This window comes from Budorcas taxicolor, chromosome 11 (genome assembly GCF_023091745.1).
Source record: "Budorcas taxicolor isolate Tak-1 chromosome 11, Takin1.1, whole genome shotgun sequence".
Taxonomy (NCBI): Eukaryota; Metazoa; Chordata; class Mammalia; order Artiodactyla; family Bovidae; genus Budorcas; species Budorcas taxicolor.
The window spans coordinates 97,472,635-97,492,286 of record NC_068920.1 but is presented as its reverse complement, the minus strand read 5'-3'; the positions used below and the strand labels follow the sequence as shown (position 1 = coordinate 97,492,286).

Below are 19,652 nucleotides of genomic sequence, written 5' to 3'. Positions count from 1 at the left end.
TTAGTTTTTAACATTAAAAAGTTAAAAGGTGTTAGCAAAATAGAAGAAGGAAAACATTGCTCTTTGAACTGGGTTATAATTTTTTTGCTTGACTATTTTTTAATTGATAAAAAGTTCAGCAACAGCCTTTCTGTCTTTCCTGGTTTAAATTATGTGTATTCCTGGATGAAATCTTGGCTGAATTTCTTTGATGTTTATGTTCACAACACTAATGTGAGTTTTGCATTACTTTTAAAATAAGGATTTGGTGAGTGAAAAATTGAAGACTCAACAAATGAATAATGATCTTGAAAAATTAACTCATGAGCTTGAGAAGATAGGGTTAAATAAAGAGCGACTCTTACATGATGAGCAAAGTACTGATGACCGGTGAGTATTAAGTCTATCTGAAGAACAGTGGACATCATTTATTTTGCTCAAGAATTAATTTTGAGACTGCAGAGCAATTAAGGCAGAAAAATAATGTAGAAAACTAGGGCTTAACAAACAGAATAAAAAATTAACTTATATATACTTTAATTTGAAAATATTCAGTGCAGGCTTGAAGAGAATTTCTATTCTCCCATGGTAAATACAGTCTATCAGTTAATTAGATTTTCAAGTAGTCTGCTGTTTAGCATCCAGTTGGCCACATGATTCCAGCTGGGATAGAAGTGTGTATTGTTAAGAATATTGTTATACACTAGATTTTATTTCAGTAGAATTTTTGTAATTATATAATTTGTATTTTGTTGCCTAACCATCATTACTGTTCTAGTATTTATATTTTATAATAAATGTTTGTGGGAAAAATTAATACAGATTGTATTTATTAGCAAGAATTTATTCTTACCATTGTGGAATATATAGTCTAATTGTGGAATTGAATGTATAAATATAGTAAAGTGAATTTAGTGGTAGAGTGCCCTGTGATCACTTTTGTCTTTCTCTTTGTAACAGTTCTTTGTCCTGTGCGTTCTCTCTAAATATAGTTTCCTAGAGTTAGGTTCTTAGGCCTCTTATCCGTTCCATGAGCATTCTATCCATCATCTCAGCTGACATGCATATTATTCCCTGCTTACTGAACATCTCTACCTGGACAGTCAGAACTCAGGCATCACAAATTTAGTACATCCAGAGTCATACACATTACATGCTTTAAAATTGTTTGTTGACTCAAGCCAATATCAAAGTGAGATTTTTTTCCTCTGTTGTCAATGAACTTAAAATCTAATTGAGCAGAAAATATATGCACACAAATTAATTACAATAAGAGGCAGAGTATGATAGAATTTCTCATATACGTACTTCAGGTTTTTATTTGCTTTAGTCATGGAGGTTCTCAGGTGTAAGAAATAGATTAATCTGTAATTCCTAGTCTGTGGTTCCCTCTCAGGAATGTTTATGGGCATCCTTTTTATAAAGAAAAAAATCTTAATAATACAAATATTCATGAACCCATCAATCAGAAAGATAACTAAAATATTAACACTGAAACCTATCTGCCCCTTCCTCTTCTATTACCAGTATCTTGGCTCTTTACTATGTTGTCCCCCCTCTTTATTTTTAATATTCTGCAAGTTCTCCATGCCCTGAAGGTAGTCTTCAGAGTGCTTTAAGTTTTAACTATTCATATGTACTTGTGTAAATATATTATATATTAATATCATAGACAAATGCTTAATAATGTGCTTAATCCATCCACTTAATCTTCTTGTAGATTCTATTCTTATGAAACTAAAAGATATATTTTGAGACTAGGATCTTCCAGATGCCTTTTTGTAGCATTAATTTTTGCTTTTAACAACCTAGACTGTAATCTGGAGCTGTATACTCGGGGCTTTTTTGTTTTTTTCTCATTTCCAGGAATAGTTAAAAAGGGAGAGTAGACAGGAAGAACAAAATAATTTGTTTCTTTTTTAAAGAAGACTATTTTATAAGGCTTATTTATGTAAGGTATCTAATCATAAATTATCTTTAAAAATAATTTTCTGACCTCCAGTAATGAACTATGTTCTTTTTATATTTGGATAATAGATACAAACTTTTGGAATCAAAATTAGAATCCACTCTAAAGAAGTCTCTTGAAATAAAAGAAGAAAAAATTGCTGCTTTAGAAGCTCGACTAGAAGAGTCCACAAATTACAACCAGCAGTTGCGCCAAGAACTAAAAACAGTAAGTGATTTTCTTGGGAAGAATTTTGATTGTCAACTTTTTCTCTTTTTCGCACTGCTCAGCTTGTGGGATCTTAGTTCACTGACCAGGGATTGAACCTAGGACCCAGTAGTTAGCACTGAGTCCTAACCACTGGACCGCCAGGGAATTCCCTATCAGATACCTGGACAGAAAATGTAAAGTATCCTGTATCGAACCTAGACTGGCGATTCGTTTTTTACATGATAGTATACATGTTTCAATGCCATTCTCCCAAATCATCCCACCCTCTCCCTCTTCCTCAGAGTACAAAAGTCCATTCTATACATCTGTGTCTCTTTTGCTGTCTCGCATACAGGGTTATCCTTACCATCTTTCTAAATTCCATATATATGTGTTAGTATACTGTATTGGTGTTTTTCTTTCTGGCTTACTTCACTCTGTATAATCGGCTCCAGTTTCATCCATCTCATTAGAACTGATTCAAATGTATTTTGAATGGCTGAGTAATACTCCATTGTGTATATGTACCACAGCTTTCTTATCCATTCATCTGCTGGTGGACATCTAGGTTGCTTCCATGTCCTGGCTATTATAAACAGTGCTGCGATGAACACTGGGGTACATGTATCTCTTTCAATTCTGGTTTCCTCGGTGTGTATGCCCAGCAGTGGGATTGCTGGGTCATAAGGCAATTCTATTTGCAATTTTTTAAGGAATCTCCACACTGTTCTCCATAGTGGCTGTACTAGTTTGCATTCCCACCAACAGTGTAAGAGGGTTCCCTTTTCTCCACACCCTCTCCAGCATTTATTGCTTGTAGAATTTTGGATCGCAGCCATTCTGACTGGTGTGAAATGGAACAGGATACAGGATGCTTGGGGATGGTGCACAGGGATGATCCAGAGAGATGATATGGGGTGGGAGGTAGGAGGGGGGTTCAGGATTGGGAACTCATGTACACGCGTGGCAGATTCATGTCAATGTATGGCAAAACCAATACAGTATTGTAAAGTAAAATAAAGGGAAAAAAAATTAAAAAATAAAATATGCATATAAATGCACAGTAAAAAATATGGAAGGAAATACAACTGAATGGTAACAATTGTTAAATTTGGGTGGTGGTGCTATAAAGGATTTTCTTCCAAAAAAATAAAAATAAAAATTAATTATTTCCTTTCTTTTACACTCTTTCAATGTACTTTGCTGTTCTATTTTTGGTTTTCTGAGCTGAGAATTTAACTCACTAATTTTAATCTTTGATTTTTAATAACAAAAACATAGAGGTATAAACACCCCTCTGTTCATTTTTTAGAATCCTATCAATTCTATTGTTTTCATATAATTTATTAATTTATATTTCAGTTGTATTTTTTCTTTTATCCAAGACTTTTTCATGGACTCCATTTACATTTTAACTTGATTTTTTCCAATTGTTACTTATTATAATTGATAATATAAAATAGGTAGACTCAAACCCACAAAGTGTAAAGCAAGATCTGATATAAAAATTATGCATCTGTTGAATATTTTCTTTGCCTTTTTACCTTGGTCTGTGAAGATACTATAGCTGTAAACATCCATTCTGTACCATTCTCTTAAGCAATAAATTCACTAAAAAAAAAAAAAGAAAGAAAATATAAAGTAGAAAATGAACCATGAAATTTTATTACTGTTTTGTCTATTTCTTTTTCTTAAACTTGAGATTATTCTTAAACAGATCTTTGTTATGTAGTTTATAACAAACTATTTTGTCTATATGCTATAACTTATTCAATCTTATTTTGTGTATGAATGTCCCTCAATATGTATGAAGACACATATTAGAATTGTGAGAGTGGAATTGGGAAGAGGCAGATTTATTACATTGGGAAAAGCTCTCAATGTGATTTTGACACTTCACTGTCACTCTTTTCCTATTGAGAATCCAGGTAAAAGTTTGATTAAAAAAAAATATGGGTGTGAGGATAGCAAGTAGAGGGAAGCAGTATGTGTGGTATAAGAGAGCCCTTGATCTAAAAAATTTGAGGTCTTTTCTGAATTTTTTAATTGTGTTATTTGGAATTATTCAGTGAAACATGTGAGGTAGGGGCTGCTGTCTGTTTTCCCTATGTGAATGAATCGAAATTGAAGGGACTTGACCATTCTATAGGGTTAGTGTTTGGTAGAATGGTAGAATCATGATCTGCCTTTTACTCCCTTTTATTAGCTCTGTAGTCATACCTGGAGTGGTTTTACAGTCAACCAAACATTCAGGCTGACAAGCTTATTATAGGCCACATTTAGAACTGTTCAATTCAGAGCACTATAGGAAGTGTAAGCTAATAGTAGGGCACAATCTGGTGTCCCTCTTCACATATTTGTCTGAGAGTTGTCTTCTCACTAGATGATAGTTCAGATGCAAGAAGACAAGATTCACATTGGGTGTGAAAGCTTCTCTGGCTTGGGACATCATGCTTAATACCAGTCATCATCCCTTGCAACATCTCCAAACGCATGGATTTAAGATCTTCACAGTCTCACGATTTAAGAGTTCCTATACTCAGAGAAGTCCAAAGATGTAGCTTCTTATTAGGTATTTATAGTTCTTGTAGTACAAATACAATTTACCAATCAGAAGTCATTTTTCTTGACTGGTAGCATGTAACATTGTAGTTTTATCAGGTTTCCAGAGAAAGTTACCCAAAGATTAATTTCTTATACAGGAGAGGAAAAGGATTGGTTCCTCATTTGCCCATACCATCATTGCTGGTGTTTGTCTCAGACATTAACACAGAACGTTTTTTGTTACAGAAGGAATTTTAGAACTTTGTTTAGTCAGCATAAAGTGTTGTCCAAAAAAATATAAAGTAAAACTTGTTACCACATTTCATTAATCATCTTTCTTTTTCTGAATTTTTGCCCTTTATGCAGTATCACTGTATTGCTAATAAAGTCAATTTCATGAAGCTACTAAGCCAGGAAATAAATGGGTTTGAGTATGGGTTGGTATATGATGTGTTTCAAGTCTAAAAGTTAGAGATTGTCTTCCACTTTCAGCCATTTGGAAGTGGAAGATTTCCAGATTATTATTATTGAACTGTTCTAGTTTTTAATATATGATTGATTAATTATACTGTTCTAGTTTTTTCATAGTTAACATAGACTGTGAAAGCTAAATATGAGTAATAAGTATAAAGTAACCACTAAAATAGTATGACAAAGAAGTATAACTAAATGGCAGCAAAGGAGATTACATAGAATCAAAAAAGCCAAATAAAGGCAGAAAAAGAAAAAAGAACAAACTACAGGTTGGACAAATGGAAAATAAATAGCAAGATAGCAATTTTAAACCAAACCATGTCAGTCATCACATTAAATGTGAATGGTCTGTACATCCCAATTAAAAGGCATTTAATTTATTTAAATTAATAAATTAGATAAGGCAACACCCACCTATACACTGTCTCTGAAAAACCCTGATGGAAAATGTCATTTTCAATATGAACATAAATTAACGATTCTGATTAATGATATTTAAGGTAAAGGACCATTTTTGAAAACTTACAGAACAGTGGACTGAAAATGAGAGGCTCTGAGTTTTATTCTCATGTCCCCTTCTTAATAATGACATATGTCCATAACTGTTACAAGCCTTGAAAAAAGAGCCTGTGAGAAATTAATGTAAAATAGACTGGAAATTATGTTATCCATCTATATTATTAGGGTGTCAGAAGTATTTTTTTTTTAAGTGGACAATCAGGATCTCAGAATATCTGTTTGATCATTTGCCAAAATTTAAGTGACACTCTTATCTTGGCATCTTATTTTCTATAATCTCACATCATTATTGTCTAACTCAGTAAGTAGCAGCAAAGTTTGAGCCATAAAGCTTTCTTGAGGTTGCATTAGACATTGAATTATTTTAAACATCTGTATCCTTGTCTTAATAGAAAGTTTGGGTTTAAGTTAGAAATTTATGATAATCATTTCCTAGGAAAAACTAGTAATTCAGTATAACAATAATTTAAATTGAAGAGAGCAGTTTAGTTAATCATTAATTTTGGATGATGACCAATTTGTTAGTTTTGACTTTGCTCTGTTAAAGTAGGATTTGGTTATAATCATACCAGAACCCTGGATAAGATAATATCCTTGGATTGCTCACTCTTTATAAAATGAATAATAGTAATTTTATGTGCATCAGTATCTGTATAAAGAAATCATTTATTTATTAACAGGTCATTCTAGGCAACAGAATCCTTTTAAAAAGACCATACATAGATAGATACTTCCTCAGCTTCAGTTATTCTTTTTAACGGGAATTAATACATGTGTCAAGTTTTTGTTCTTGACATGGAGATCTCTGAAATCTCTAAACCAATTATAAATAGCTCTAAAAACAATTATTAGTACTTAGCAACGAGTCTGTATTCATCTATTCTTCAGTGATATTTTCATCATAAGCAACAGGATCTGAAATTACAAAATAATAGCAACATGACACTTAAGCAGGGTATATTAATATTTCTAGAGGAAAACATTTGCACTTTACAATGCATAAATTGTGATCATGATAATAATGGTAATTGTATATATTATTATATTTTTAAATAAACTGTCTCTCACATTCACCAGACCATTGTGGAGTTTAATTATAATAAATATAACCTTGGTGGTATGTTTTCTCCCTTTTTAAATAAATGAAAACAATATTATAAATCAACTATACTTCAATTTTAAAAGATATTTTAAAATAATATTTTAGGTGAAAAAGAATTATGAGGCTCTCAAACAGAGACAGGATGAGGAAAGAATGGTTCAGAGCTCTCCTCCAGCTGCTGGTGAAGACAACAAGTGGGAGCGAGAAAGTCAAGAAACAACTAGAGAGCTTCTGAAAGTTAAAGACAGATTAATTGAAGTTGAAAGAAATGTAAGTATTTTAGAAGGAATAAAGTTTTTTAGAAGTAAAGGATCACTAAGTATATAACAAAGTTTATCTAATCTGGTTTTGTAGTTTTGTTCATTTTATACTTTCTTGATCAGTTTGTTTTATAGTATTAAATATAGTATTAAGAACAATTAAATATTTTTTTCTTCATCATCGTCATGTAAGCCCATCAGCAAGCTTTGTTAACGCTTGTCATGTAAATAGAATGCAAACTCATCTATTTCTCTCTCTCTGGTGCTAACACTCTAGTCTAAGTTACCCTTACCCCTCATCTGGCCTGTTAAAAAAGAGTATCATCCTAACTGGCCTGCCCCTTTCACTTTTTGCCCAAACTGACCCATTCTCAATGTTTTTTTAAAATAATTTTTTAAAATAATGTTTTAAAATAATGTTTTTTTAAAATAATTTGTGATGTTTTTTATTTATTTATTTTTGGCTGCACTGGATCTTTGTTGCTGCTCATGGGCTTCTCTAGTTGCAGAGAGTGGGAGCTGCTCTCTAGATGCGGTGTGTGGGCTTCTCACTGCAGTGGCATCTCTTGTTGTGGAGCATGGGCTCTAGGGCTTGCAGGCTTCAGTAGTTGCTGCACGTGGGCTTAGTAGTTGCAGCTCTTGGGCTTAGTTGCCCCGTGGCATGTGGGAGCTTCCCAAACCAGGGACCAAATCAGTGTCCCCTACATTACAGCAAGGTGGATTCTTAACCACTGGACCACCAAGGAAACCCTAGAGTTATTTTTAAAACATAATCCAGGTCATGTCATTTTCCTGCTTAAAATCTTCAGTGTTTTCCCATTTTATTAATAATGAAAGCCCTGGTGACTCAGAGGTAAAGAATAGGTCTGCAGTGCTGGAGACCCAGATTCAATCCCTGGGTCGGGAAGATCCCCTGGGAAAGGGAATGACTACCAACTCCAAGGACAGAGGAGCCTGGTGGGCTACATACAGTCCATGGGATCGCGAAGTCAGACACAAATGAATTAACACTTTAACTTTCACTTCATACTTTTTACTATATCCATAAGATCCTATTTGACATTTCCCTGCCTGTATCTCTAGCCTTATACCATATTAAGTCTTCTGCCTACCTTGTTTATTAATCTGAGGATAATATTAGTATCTGTTAATATGTGGAAAACAGAACAGTGACCAGCACTTAATAAGCAAATTAATTCTAGTCATATTGGCGTTTTCTGTTTATTCCTCTTTCAGGGCCTTTCTGTTTGCTTGCCCTAGCTGGAACACGTGACAGGCTTCTGTCAACATTCAGGTCTCACATCACATGTCATCTATAGGGGGTTTTCCCTGACCCCTTCTCCACTGAAGCAGTCGTCCCCAACCTAAAACCATTTACTCTCACACCACTGCCTTGCTTAGTTTCTTCATGGAACTTTTTACCAATTAATTCTTAGTATTCACTGATTTACTATTTGACTATAAAAAGCTCCCTGAACACAGGTAGCTTGTCTTTCTTTTACATCACTGTGCCCTCTCTGTGTAAAACAGTGCTTGGTATATAGCAGATTCTTAATAAATATGCACCAAATATGCACTAAGTATGCACTATTTATTTATTAAATATTTACTGTAGAAAATAATTCAGCAACCATTTATTCTTCAAAGATGAGTGAGCCTAAAGAAACTTAATGTGCTAACAAGTAAAAGAGTTGTGGTCCAGTTCAGTTCAGTTCAGTTGCTCTTCACGACCCCGTGGACCACAGCAAGCCAGGCCTCCCTGTCCAACACCAACTCCCAGAGTTTACTCAAACTCATCTCCATGGAATCAGTGATGCCATCCAACCATCTCATCCTCTGTCATCTCCTCCTCCTGCCTTCAATGTTTCCCAGCATCAGGGTCTTTTCCAATGAGTCAGCTGTTCGCATCAGGTGGCTGACGTATCGAAGTTTCAGCTTTAACATCAGTCCTACCAATGAACACTCAGGACTCGTCTCCTTTAGGATGGACTGGTTGGATCTCCTTCCAGTCCAAGGGATTCTCAAGAGTCTTCTCCAACACCACAGTTCAACAACATCAATTCTTCTGCGCTCAGCTTTCTTTATAGTCCAACTCTCACATCCATACATGACTACTGGAAAAACCGTAGCCTTGATGAGATGGATCTTTGTGGACAAAGTAATGTCTCTGCTTTTTAATATGCTGTCTAGGTTGGTCATAACTTTCCTTCCAAGGAGTAAGCGTCTTTTAATTTCATGGCTATAGTCACCATCTGCAGTGATTTTGGAAAAATAAATAAAGTCAGCCACTGTTTCCCCATCTATTGGCCATGAAGTGATGGGACGGATGCCATGATTTTAGTTTTCTGAATGTTGAGCTTTAAGCCAACTTTGGTTTTATTGTTTTCTAATTTGTTTATTGAAAACTAAGCCAGGAAGACAGAAGTTAATCTCTTACACTACTGATTTCTACTTTTTCATCCAAAAATAATCACTGATAACTGTTTTATATTTCCAGAAAAATGTTTGTGAGTTATCTGTTTATAGAAGTTTTATTTCTTTTACAGATTTACATTTTTGAGACCTTATTTCCATTTTTCAATTATTTTATCTTAGATCTATTTTAGCATATATGGAGCTATATAATTTTATTTAATGAACAGATACTGTTCCATTGTGTATATATTACCATAATTTATTTAAATAAATTCCATATCAGTGGACATTTAAGTTATTTTTCAGATTTTGCTTCCGTGAAAATCCATGTTATAACGTTTCTGCATCCTGATTCTCTTCTATTGTGTCCAACTCTTTGCAACCCTATGGACCGAATCCAGCCAAATACTGGAGTGGGTTGTCATTTCCTCCTCCAGGGGAATCCCTTGCTGATCCAGGGATTGAATTCGCATCTCTTAAGCCTCCTACATTGGCGGGCAGGTTCCTTACCACTAGCGCCACCTGGGAAGCCCTAACATGTTCTGCGACCCTATGGACAACAGCCCTCCAGGCACCTCTGTCTGTTGGATTCTCCAGGCAAGAATACTGGCTGCTGCTGCTAAGTCGCTTCAGTCGTGTCCAACTCTGTGCGACCCCATAGACGGCAGCCCATCAGGCTCCCCCGTCCCTGGGATTCTCCAGGCAAGAACACTGGAGTGGGTTGCCATTTCCTTCTCCAGTGCTTTATGAAAGTGAAAAGTGAAAGTGAAGTGGCTCAGTTGTGTCCAACCCTCAGCGACCCCATGGACTGCAGCCTACCAGGCTGCTCCATCCATGGGACTTTCCAGGCAAGAGTACTGGAATGGGTCGCCATTGCCTTCTCTAAACTGGAGGGTCTTGCCATTCCCTCTTTCAGAGGATTTTCCGGACCAAGGGATCAAACCCGAGTCTCTTAATATATCTCTTGCATTGGCAGGCGGGTTCTTTACCACTACCACCACCTTGAAAGCCCTAACTTTTTTGGATCCACAGCATGTGAGGTCTTTGTTCCCCAACCAGGAATCGAACCTGCACCCCCTACATTGGGCTGGCAGAGTCTTAAACAGTGGACTGCCAGGGAAGTTCCTAGGGTAGTAAATTGCTGACAGTAGAACTGACAGGTCAAAGAGCATATATAGAGAGATATTTCTGTGTGTGTAGTTAATTTTAATTGATACTGTTGTAAAAGCTTTTCAAAAAAGTGAATTTTCAGTTCCACTAATAGAGTATCTGTTATTCCAGATTGACATTGGGTATTACCAACCTTGTAATTTCTATTTAAGTGATAGAAAATATTTTAATTTGTGTGTTTTAAATTATTAGTGAGCTATTTTATATCCTTTTTATGTATTTATCAGCTACATATGAAAATTCATGTTTCATTATTCAGTCATATATATTTATATATCAATCACTTAGATTAAAAATTACATTTCAGAAAACTTGGTGTGTTATATTCTATAAGATGAATCTCTTTTCCCACTTACTTCATCTATAAACTTCCACTGGAGAGAAATTACCTGGTTGACATATTGTACTCATTTAGATAATGGGTTTGTAAAGATGGCTACCCTATATTAGACTGATAATTTTTGCTGATTTGCTAGTACGTATGTTTGTTAACTGCATCCTTTTCCATTGTAAGCCTTTTCTTGTTCTTATATACCCTATCTACTCTCAGTTATCTCTTCTATTATAGACTGTACATTATAGACTGTAGGAGTTTTTCTTATTAAGGATACCCAGACTCGTTAGAGCTTTTACATTTTGGTTTCTGAAGAGCTGAACTATAACAGTATAAGTGAATATACTTATATATCTCACATATATAAGTGGAAAATGGTGCACCTTTTTGTTATATCAGAATGGTATATAAGAAAGTGCTACACTCAATACGCCAGCAATTTGGAAAACTCAGCAGTGGCCACAGGACTGGAAAAGGTCAGTTTTCATTCCAATCCCAAAGAAAGGCAATGCCAAAGAATGCTCAAACTACTGCACAATTGCACTCATATCACATACTAGTAAAGTAATGCTCAAAATTCTCCAAGCCAGGCTTTAGCAGTACGTAAACCATGAACTTCCTGATGTTCAAGCTGGTTTTAGAAAAGGCAGAGGAACCAGAGATCAAATTGCCAGCATCTGCTGGATCATGGAAAAAGAGAGTTCCAGAAAAACATCTGTTTCTGCTTTATTGACTATGCCAAAGCCTTTGACTGTGTGGATCACAAGAATCTGAGGCAAGTTCTTCAAGAGATGGGAATACCAGACCACCTGACCTGCCTCTTGAGAAATCTGTATGCAGGTCAGGAAGCAACAGTTAAAACTGGGCATGGAACAACAGACTGGTTCCAAATAGAAAAAGGAGTACGTCACCCTGCTGTATCTTGTCACCCTGCTTATTTAACTTCTATGCAGAGTACATCATGAGAAACGCTGGGCTGGAAGAAGCAAAAGCTGGAATCAAGATTTCCAGGAGAAATATCAATAACCTCATATATGCAGATGACACCACCCTTACGGCAGAAAGTGAAGGGGAACTAAAAAGCCTCTTGATGAAAGTGAAAGAGGAGAGTGAAAAAGTTGGCTTAAAGCTCAACATTCAGAAAAGAAAGATCATGGCATCTGGTCCCATCACTTCATGGGAAATAGATGGGGAAACAGTGGAAACAGTATCAGACTTTATTTTGGGGGGCTCCAAAATCACTGCAGATGGTAACTGCAGCCATGAAATTAAAAGACGCTTACTCCTTGGAAGAAAAGTTATGACCAACCTAGATAGCATATTGAAAAGCAGAGACATTACTTTGCCAACAAAGTTCCGTCTAGTCAAGGCTATGGTTTTTCCAGTGGTCATGTATGGATGTGAGAGTTGGACTGTGAAGAAAGCTGAGTGCCGAAGAATTGATGCTTTTGAACTGTCGTGTTGGAAAAGACTCTTGAGAGTCCCTTGGACTGCAAGGAGATCCAACCAGTCCATTCTGAAGGAAATCAGTCCTGGGTGTTCTTTGGAAGGACTGATGCTAAAGCTGAAACTCCAGTACTTTGGCCACCTCATGCGAAGAGTTGACTCATTGGAAAAAGACCCTGATGCTGGGAGGGATTGGGGGCAGGAGAAGAAGGAGACGACAGAGGATGAGATGGCTGGATGGCATCACCGACTCGATGGACATGAGTTTGAGTGAACTCCGGGAGTTGGTGATGGACAGGGAGGCCTGGCGTGCTGTGATTCATGGGGTCGCAAAGAGTTGAACACCACTGAGCAACTTAACGACTGAACAGATTCCATATTATTTTTCTAGTGTAAACTTTTTTTACCCTTTGTGATCAGATGAACAAAAGAGAAGTACAATGTCAACATTCATTTTAAAGCATTTTTCTTTCTCACCTTTGATTTCATAGTATAATATCAATTAAATCATGATTTAACTTTTATGTATGACATGTAGTATATATGACTTGAAAGCCTATAAAGTGAATGTTGTCATTGTCCAATAATATAAAATAATGAGAAAGATGATCTGTTGTAAATCAGTTGTAATCTTTTTTGCATGTTGCAATTATATATAAATTCTGGCCTTGTATATTAAAGTTATATTTTGATTTTCCAGAGGATTCTTTGTTTATACTTTTTGATGCTAATTTTTAAATGAGTTTTTATTTAGAAATAATCCTGAAAATAAAATATTTATAACAAACATCACATTTTAAATATAATGATTTGCATGTTAATTCAACCATTTAATTATAAAATTGAAATATGATCCTATATATTAGGAAAATTGAAAATAGTATGTTTTATTTGGATTCATTCCAGAAGTCATATAGCTAAAATAGTTGTAGTAAGTGTGTTCTACCATGAAAATAAAACACTGGAGAAATATATGTAACATCTGTTAGGTCTATTATGTACTAAATTTTTTAAACAGATGGTTAAGATTGTTCCTACCTCTCTTCTAAATAATTATGTTTGTAAAACACTTAATTTTGCTGCTACCCCAGGGACCACTACATATTTGTGTATGTGTGTATGGGTATTTGCCTCTGGGGAGTTAGAAAAAGGTTCACTGTCTCTTGGCTAGACACAGCCCTGTTTGCTCTGGGCACTTTTGAGTAGCATAAAAATCACAGAACCGACAATCCCATTCTAGTTTTCTGTGTTAATAAATATACTTATAATGGAATATGTTGTTCTTTGGACATCATAAAACAGGCAGAACACAGACACAATAGTATTAAGGTTTTAGTATTGCTTTCTTTCCTAGATTAAGTATCTTTTTACAATTTGGGTTACAGGGGAAATGTTTTGTCTTTTTCTCTTTTAAGGTTGTTGAGATTTTTTGGATTATCATGGTAATGAACACTTGTATAACATTCTAGTATCTGTTAAACAGAAATATGTTTGATGCTGCTTTTATTTTTAATATGTATTTTCTGTATTCAGAATGCTACACTGCAAGCAGAGAAGCAAGCATTGAAAACTCAACTGAAACAACTTGAAACACAAAACAATAATTTGCAGGCTCAGATTCTTGCACTTCAGAGGCAGACAGTATCATTACAGGAGCAGAATACCACTCTTCAAACACAGAACGCCAAGCTTCAGGTTGTAATGTAACATTGTGGGGATATGCAACAAAACTCTTGAATTATGCTTTAAAATAAGGATGAATAGACATAAGTAACATTGTTTCTTAGTGAGTGAATTTAATTTAACAATTAGTTGAAGATAAAGTATTTTTATATAGTACTATGCCAAATTTTTGGATATCAGCATTTTTAAAATGTCAGTGTCTAAATTAAGTAATAAATTTATTCATTAAATAAAAATTTCATTTACATTGACTTTATGGCCTTTCACCCATTTCAACAAGTTAATTATAATTAATCAGGTAGAAACCCTTGTTTTAAAGTATTACTGCAACATATCAGTTAGGTTATTGGAAAATAACAGCATGAAAATTTTGTCTTTAAACTTACCCTTAATTCAAAGGATCCATCTTGCAACTAATACTACCAGTGTCTTTTCAAATAGAGCAGTCAGGTGGGGGAAAGTACAACTCTCTGAAACCTCTTAAAAAGTGGAATTGTTCCCCCTCTGAATCTAAAAGTTCTTTCTATAACTCTTTCCAAATGAAAAAGAATATACTGATTTGATTTAGTTGTTCAGTTGTTAAGTTGTGCGTGACTCTTTTGTGACCCCCATGGACTATAGCCTACCAGGCGCCTCTGTCCATGGGATTTAACCAAGCAAGAATACTGCAGTGGGTTGCCATTTCCTTTTCCAAGGGATCTTCTGAACCCAAGGATTGAACCCATGTCTCCTGCATCTCTTACATTGGCAGGTGGATACTTTACCACTGAGCCACCTGGAAAGCCCTGGTTTAATTTAGACTTGAGAAAATTACCAGTCGAGTTTCACAAGTAGTTTTTCAGCTCTATCAACTGTCAACTTCTATAAACTGATAAACTGGCATTTAAAATTTTTTACTCTTATGGAATTGTTGCTAATGACCTTCATTTAAAATAATTCAACTCAAAAAATATGTAACACCTACCAAAAATCAAAATTAAGTGGTAGCCTGCCTTTTTGGGATCTAAAATCCAAATTTTCTTAGTATAATATGAATATATGTGCTGTGATTTATTAAGTGCTTCCTAAAGTTAACATTCTTTTATTTTAAAAGAATTATAAATAAACTATTTTTCTGATGTCTGGCATTCTTGTAGGTTGAAAATTCCACGCTTAATTCCCAAAGTACCTCACTTATGAACCAGAATGCACAACTCTTAATCCAGCAGTCTTCCTTAGAAAATGAAAATGAATCTGTAATCAAAGAGCGAGAAGATCTGAAATCTCTCTATGATTCTCTGGTCAAAGATCATGAAAAGCTGGAACTTCTACATGAACGGCAGGCTTCAGAATATGAGACTCTCATTGCTAAACATGGAACTCTAAAGTCTGCCCACAAAAATCTTGAGGTGGAACATAAAGACCTTGAAGATCGGTAATTTATCATCTTTTCTTGTATTGTTGCCTTAAAATCAATTTAAGAAAACAATTTTAATTGAATAATGTAATAAATTTCAAATGTTAAACATGTCTGAAATAATTTATATAGGAAATGTATATAAACTTACATGCTTTATGTGAGATTTATAAAATAAACTCATTTCCATTATTTCTTAAATTTTTTTTCCTAAGGAAATATTATAAACCAAATGCATAACATTTTTTTTCCAGTTACAATCAGTTACTAAAACAGAAAGGACAGTTGGAAGATTTGGAAAAAACATTGAAAGCAGAACAAGAAAAAATGCTGCTTAAAAACAAAAACCATGAGACTGTAGCTGCAGAATTCAAGAAGCTTTGTGGTGAAAATGATAGGTAATAAATATGTATATATATAATTTTGTATTTGTTCATTATATCCAATGGGTATATTACCCCTTTGCAGTACTACCCATAACTTAGAATTTTTAAAAAAGACCCCAGGGTAATGTGTAAATTACCCAACAGCATCATTTAGCTAGTTGTAAGTGATTCAGACAAGAATGTGGGTCTTGAGCTTTCTCTGATTGTTTCTCTCTTGCTTTATTCAACTACTTAAGTTTTTAAGCCACAATATATAACAAAATTTCTGTATGTTGATTGCATTTGTATACTTTATTGAGGAAGAATGTAGTGAGACTTGATTTTTTATCTTTCTTTCTGCTAGCCTGGTATCACAATTCTTGTCTTTCAGAGTTGCTACAAGTGAGTGACCTTGTCATTTTCTAGCTGACTGGTTTTGTAGTCTTATTTTTAATTGTCTTACATATTAATGGGCTCATGTTACCATGGGGCAGTTAATTTTTAATTTGGCAAAATCAAAACTTGTCAACTGGTGATCAGCCTACTTCATAAGGGTACATTTTCAAAAAATTTTTAGAAGCCTTTGAAAAATTTAAACAATCTGAACATTTGTTTACTGTATTTACATTGCCCTAGTGAAGTGCTAAAAGCACACAAAATTCAAATGGGTATTATCATTGTTATGAATTTAATGTAGTGTATTTTTAGAATTAAACATCTATTTCGTTTCTTTTATTAAAAAAAAATCCCTAAGCTTCTCGAGCCATTTTCATACTCAGTAGTTTTCAATTTAGTTGTTACAGATAGAAATTCTATACTGATGGATTTGAACTTTAATAATCTTAACACCAAGCTAAAATCAAGGAGCATGTATTTGTATAGTATAAACAATGGAAGACCAAATTGTGACAAGTTATAGGGTATAAGGACACAGTTATTATTACACGTAGAACATTGGGGAATGCATTTACTCTGGAAATCCCATCTTGAACCTAACCTTTTTTCTTGTTGGAATTCAAACTGGGGCAGTTTGTGAACTTGAGTAGACCTTCCAGAATCTAATTGTATACGTAAATGATGAGTCTCCAGAGAACGAACTCAACCTAATTGATAAGAAGAAATTGAGCTTGATGAATTTGATTGCAGTTCACCCAGTCTGCAGTCTTGGATGGGAAGAGTGGTCTTAAGTAGAGTATTTTCTGTCTCTCAGTACTTTGGTTTCTTACCCAGCTTTTGTGCACTCATGCCTGTGTTCTCAGGAAAGAAAATGCATCAAGTAAAACCTGGAAGAACTCTTTCACAAATAAAAGATATTTGTGGAGACTTAATCTAAAGAACAATAGTTTATTCATTTCTCTAAATCACCTAAGTTTTAATCTTAGGTAATGCCAAGTCAAGAAAGCTTCTTACATATACTAGGTTATCTTGGCATCTTTGGAATTATGTTTTCTGAATTGCATTTCAGTGTTAATGTTCTCAGCTTTGAGGGACAGTGTAAAAAAAACTCTTAAAGAGCTGATTTTAGTATCTGCCTTTGGGATGATATTGAGGACATTGTATATTCTTTTTATATCTCCCTCTCCTTAAAGCATTAAGTAGTTATCTGTATGTCTCTGTGAAGTTTACACAGTTGTTTACACATGGGATGCATTCATATATGGATTCAGCCTGCTAATGGAACGTTTATTGAATGTTTCTGCTGTTGCCATTTTACTTTTTTACCAAGTCTTATTTTTTTAATGTATTATTTTGTTATTTATAATTATTATAAATGGACTCAAATCCTTTAGGAAATGAGTTGAAATAAATTATTAGATAGTTGTGAGCAAATATCTTGCTGAGCAAAAGTTTGTTTGGCTTACTCTACCTTGTATGAGTTCCAGATCTTAATGCCGTAAGATCAAGGTTGGTAAACTACAGCTAACTTAGCAGGCCATATCTAGCCTGCAGCCTGCTTTGTATAGCTCCCAAACAAAAAACAGTTTTTAACACCTTAAAATGTGATGGGGAACTAAAAAGAAGAGCACGCTATAGATAGCATGCAACCCATAAAGCCTAAGGTATTTATTACCCTGTGGTCCTTCACAGAAAGAATATGCTGATCTCTCTCTTAGAGGTCAGTGGACCTTGTTCTAAAGATGTAATAGTAGAAAGGATAGATAAGGCTATAGTTTGATTTTTTTAAAAAATCCAAAATTTGTCATTAGTAATTGAGGACTGCATAAATATGAATAATTTGCAGAAATCTCAATTACTAGAATTTTGATTTTAGTATGTATATCTTAGTTATCTGGCAACAGATTGATAGGTTACCATGTCTCAAAATGGATTGATTATTCGTTTGATCTGATTTTTCTTTATTTTTCATGTTGAATTATAGAATCTTTGAATTCTCTAGGTTAATTAATACTGGATTGGTTATTTTCTTCTTTGTCCTTTAAGCTAAATATTTTCTGATTAATGCTTAAAATTTTTTAAGTTTAGTTTTTACAGACTTGGAACTGATTCTAGATGAGTTTAGTCACTGGCAAGAGAATCTTTTCTATTCTTTAAGTATGTCTAAATGTGATTTACAGCAGTTTCACATTGTGTAAATTACAATGAAAGCTATGAAGAGAATCTCTTTCTATCATGATTTCCAATTATAGGTTGAATCATACATATAATCAGCTTTTAAAAGAGACTGAAGTTTTACAAACTGACCATAAAAACTTGAAAAGTCTTCTAAATAATTCGAAACTGGAACAAACAAGATTAGAAGCGGAATTTTCAAAGTTAAAGGAACAATACCAACAATTGGACATCACATCCACCAAGCTAAATAACCAGTGTGAGGTGAGCTTAACAAATTTAATTCCCGTTTCCTTCCTTTAGGCATTAAGACTAGCCTAAAAAGGTAAACCATCATAATGACAATAGCAGTATGTTTAATGTTTAATGAGGTATTTCTAAAAAAATTGGTCAAGGATGATTTAAATTCACAAATAATTCAGAAAAGCCTCCTTCTTCCTTCTTTAATTTCAACAATTTTTACTATTAGTTTAAACTTATATGTTCAGATACTTGGACAAATTAACCCTTGTTTAATGAAAAAATGTTTACTGACCACTTGGCATGTATTAGTAAACCAAAAAGGGAAAAATCTCTTCCTTTGTGGAATTAATATTCTGGTGGAAGGAAGTAGACAATAAATATAATACGTAGTTAAAATATATAGTGTTTCAGTGTTTTGTTACATATGGCTGTGTAACAGTTTACCCCAAAATACAGTGGTATAAAATACAGTGGTATATATGAGTGCTCTCATAGCTAGTGGGTCAGCATTTGGACAGGGACAGTGGGGCCAGTTTGTCTCCTCCACTTAAATGTGGTCCCCCAGCTGAAAGATTTGAAAGGCTAATTGCATGTTTGGTGGTTGATGCTGGCCATCAGCTGAAAGCGTCAGTCTCCTCTTCTTGTGATCTCTCCGCATGGACTGGTTTGGGCTTTCCGACACCATGGTGAGAACCAGACAGAAGGCATCTCTGTGTTAATGATCAAGCCCCAGAAGTCATGAAGCATCATTTCCCCTGCATTCTAGTCATTGAGGCAGAGTCCCATCCAGGTTCAAGGGAAAGAGAGACTGAGCCTCTTGGTGGTGAATGGCAGGATTCTGGAAGAGCACATGGACTGGAAATACTGCTGTAACCACTTTGAAAATTAGTCTGCAACACATATAGTATGTTACAAGATAAAAGTTACGTACAAGTAAAAATGGAGAGAGGTAAAAGAGGATAAGGACTGCCAGAGTAGATGAGGAATACAAAT

General features: G+C 34.7%; 1 protein-coding gene across 1 annotated transcript in view; it reads left to right on the top strand.

Annotated features, from left to right (window-relative positions):
* Positions 1–19,652, top strand: part of CCDC88A (coiled-coil domain containing 88A) — a 114,397-nt gene that overhangs the window by 75,637 nt on the left and 19,108 nt on the right. Inside the window, exons 16-22 of the mRNA XM_052648821.1 lie at positions 242–369; positions 2,017–2,155; positions 6,882–7,046; positions 13,935–14,096; positions 15,221–15,498; positions 15,735–15,878; positions 18,494–18,680. Coding sequence (XP_052504781.1) covers positions 242–369; positions 2,017–2,155; positions 6,882–7,046; positions 13,935–14,096; positions 15,221–15,498; positions 15,735–15,878; positions 18,494–18,680 — 1,203 coding nt within the window. The remainder of the gene's footprint in view (positions 1–241; positions 370–2,016; positions 2,156–6,881; positions 7,047–13,934; positions 14,097–15,220; positions 15,499–15,734; positions 15,879–18,493; positions 18,681–19,652) is intronic.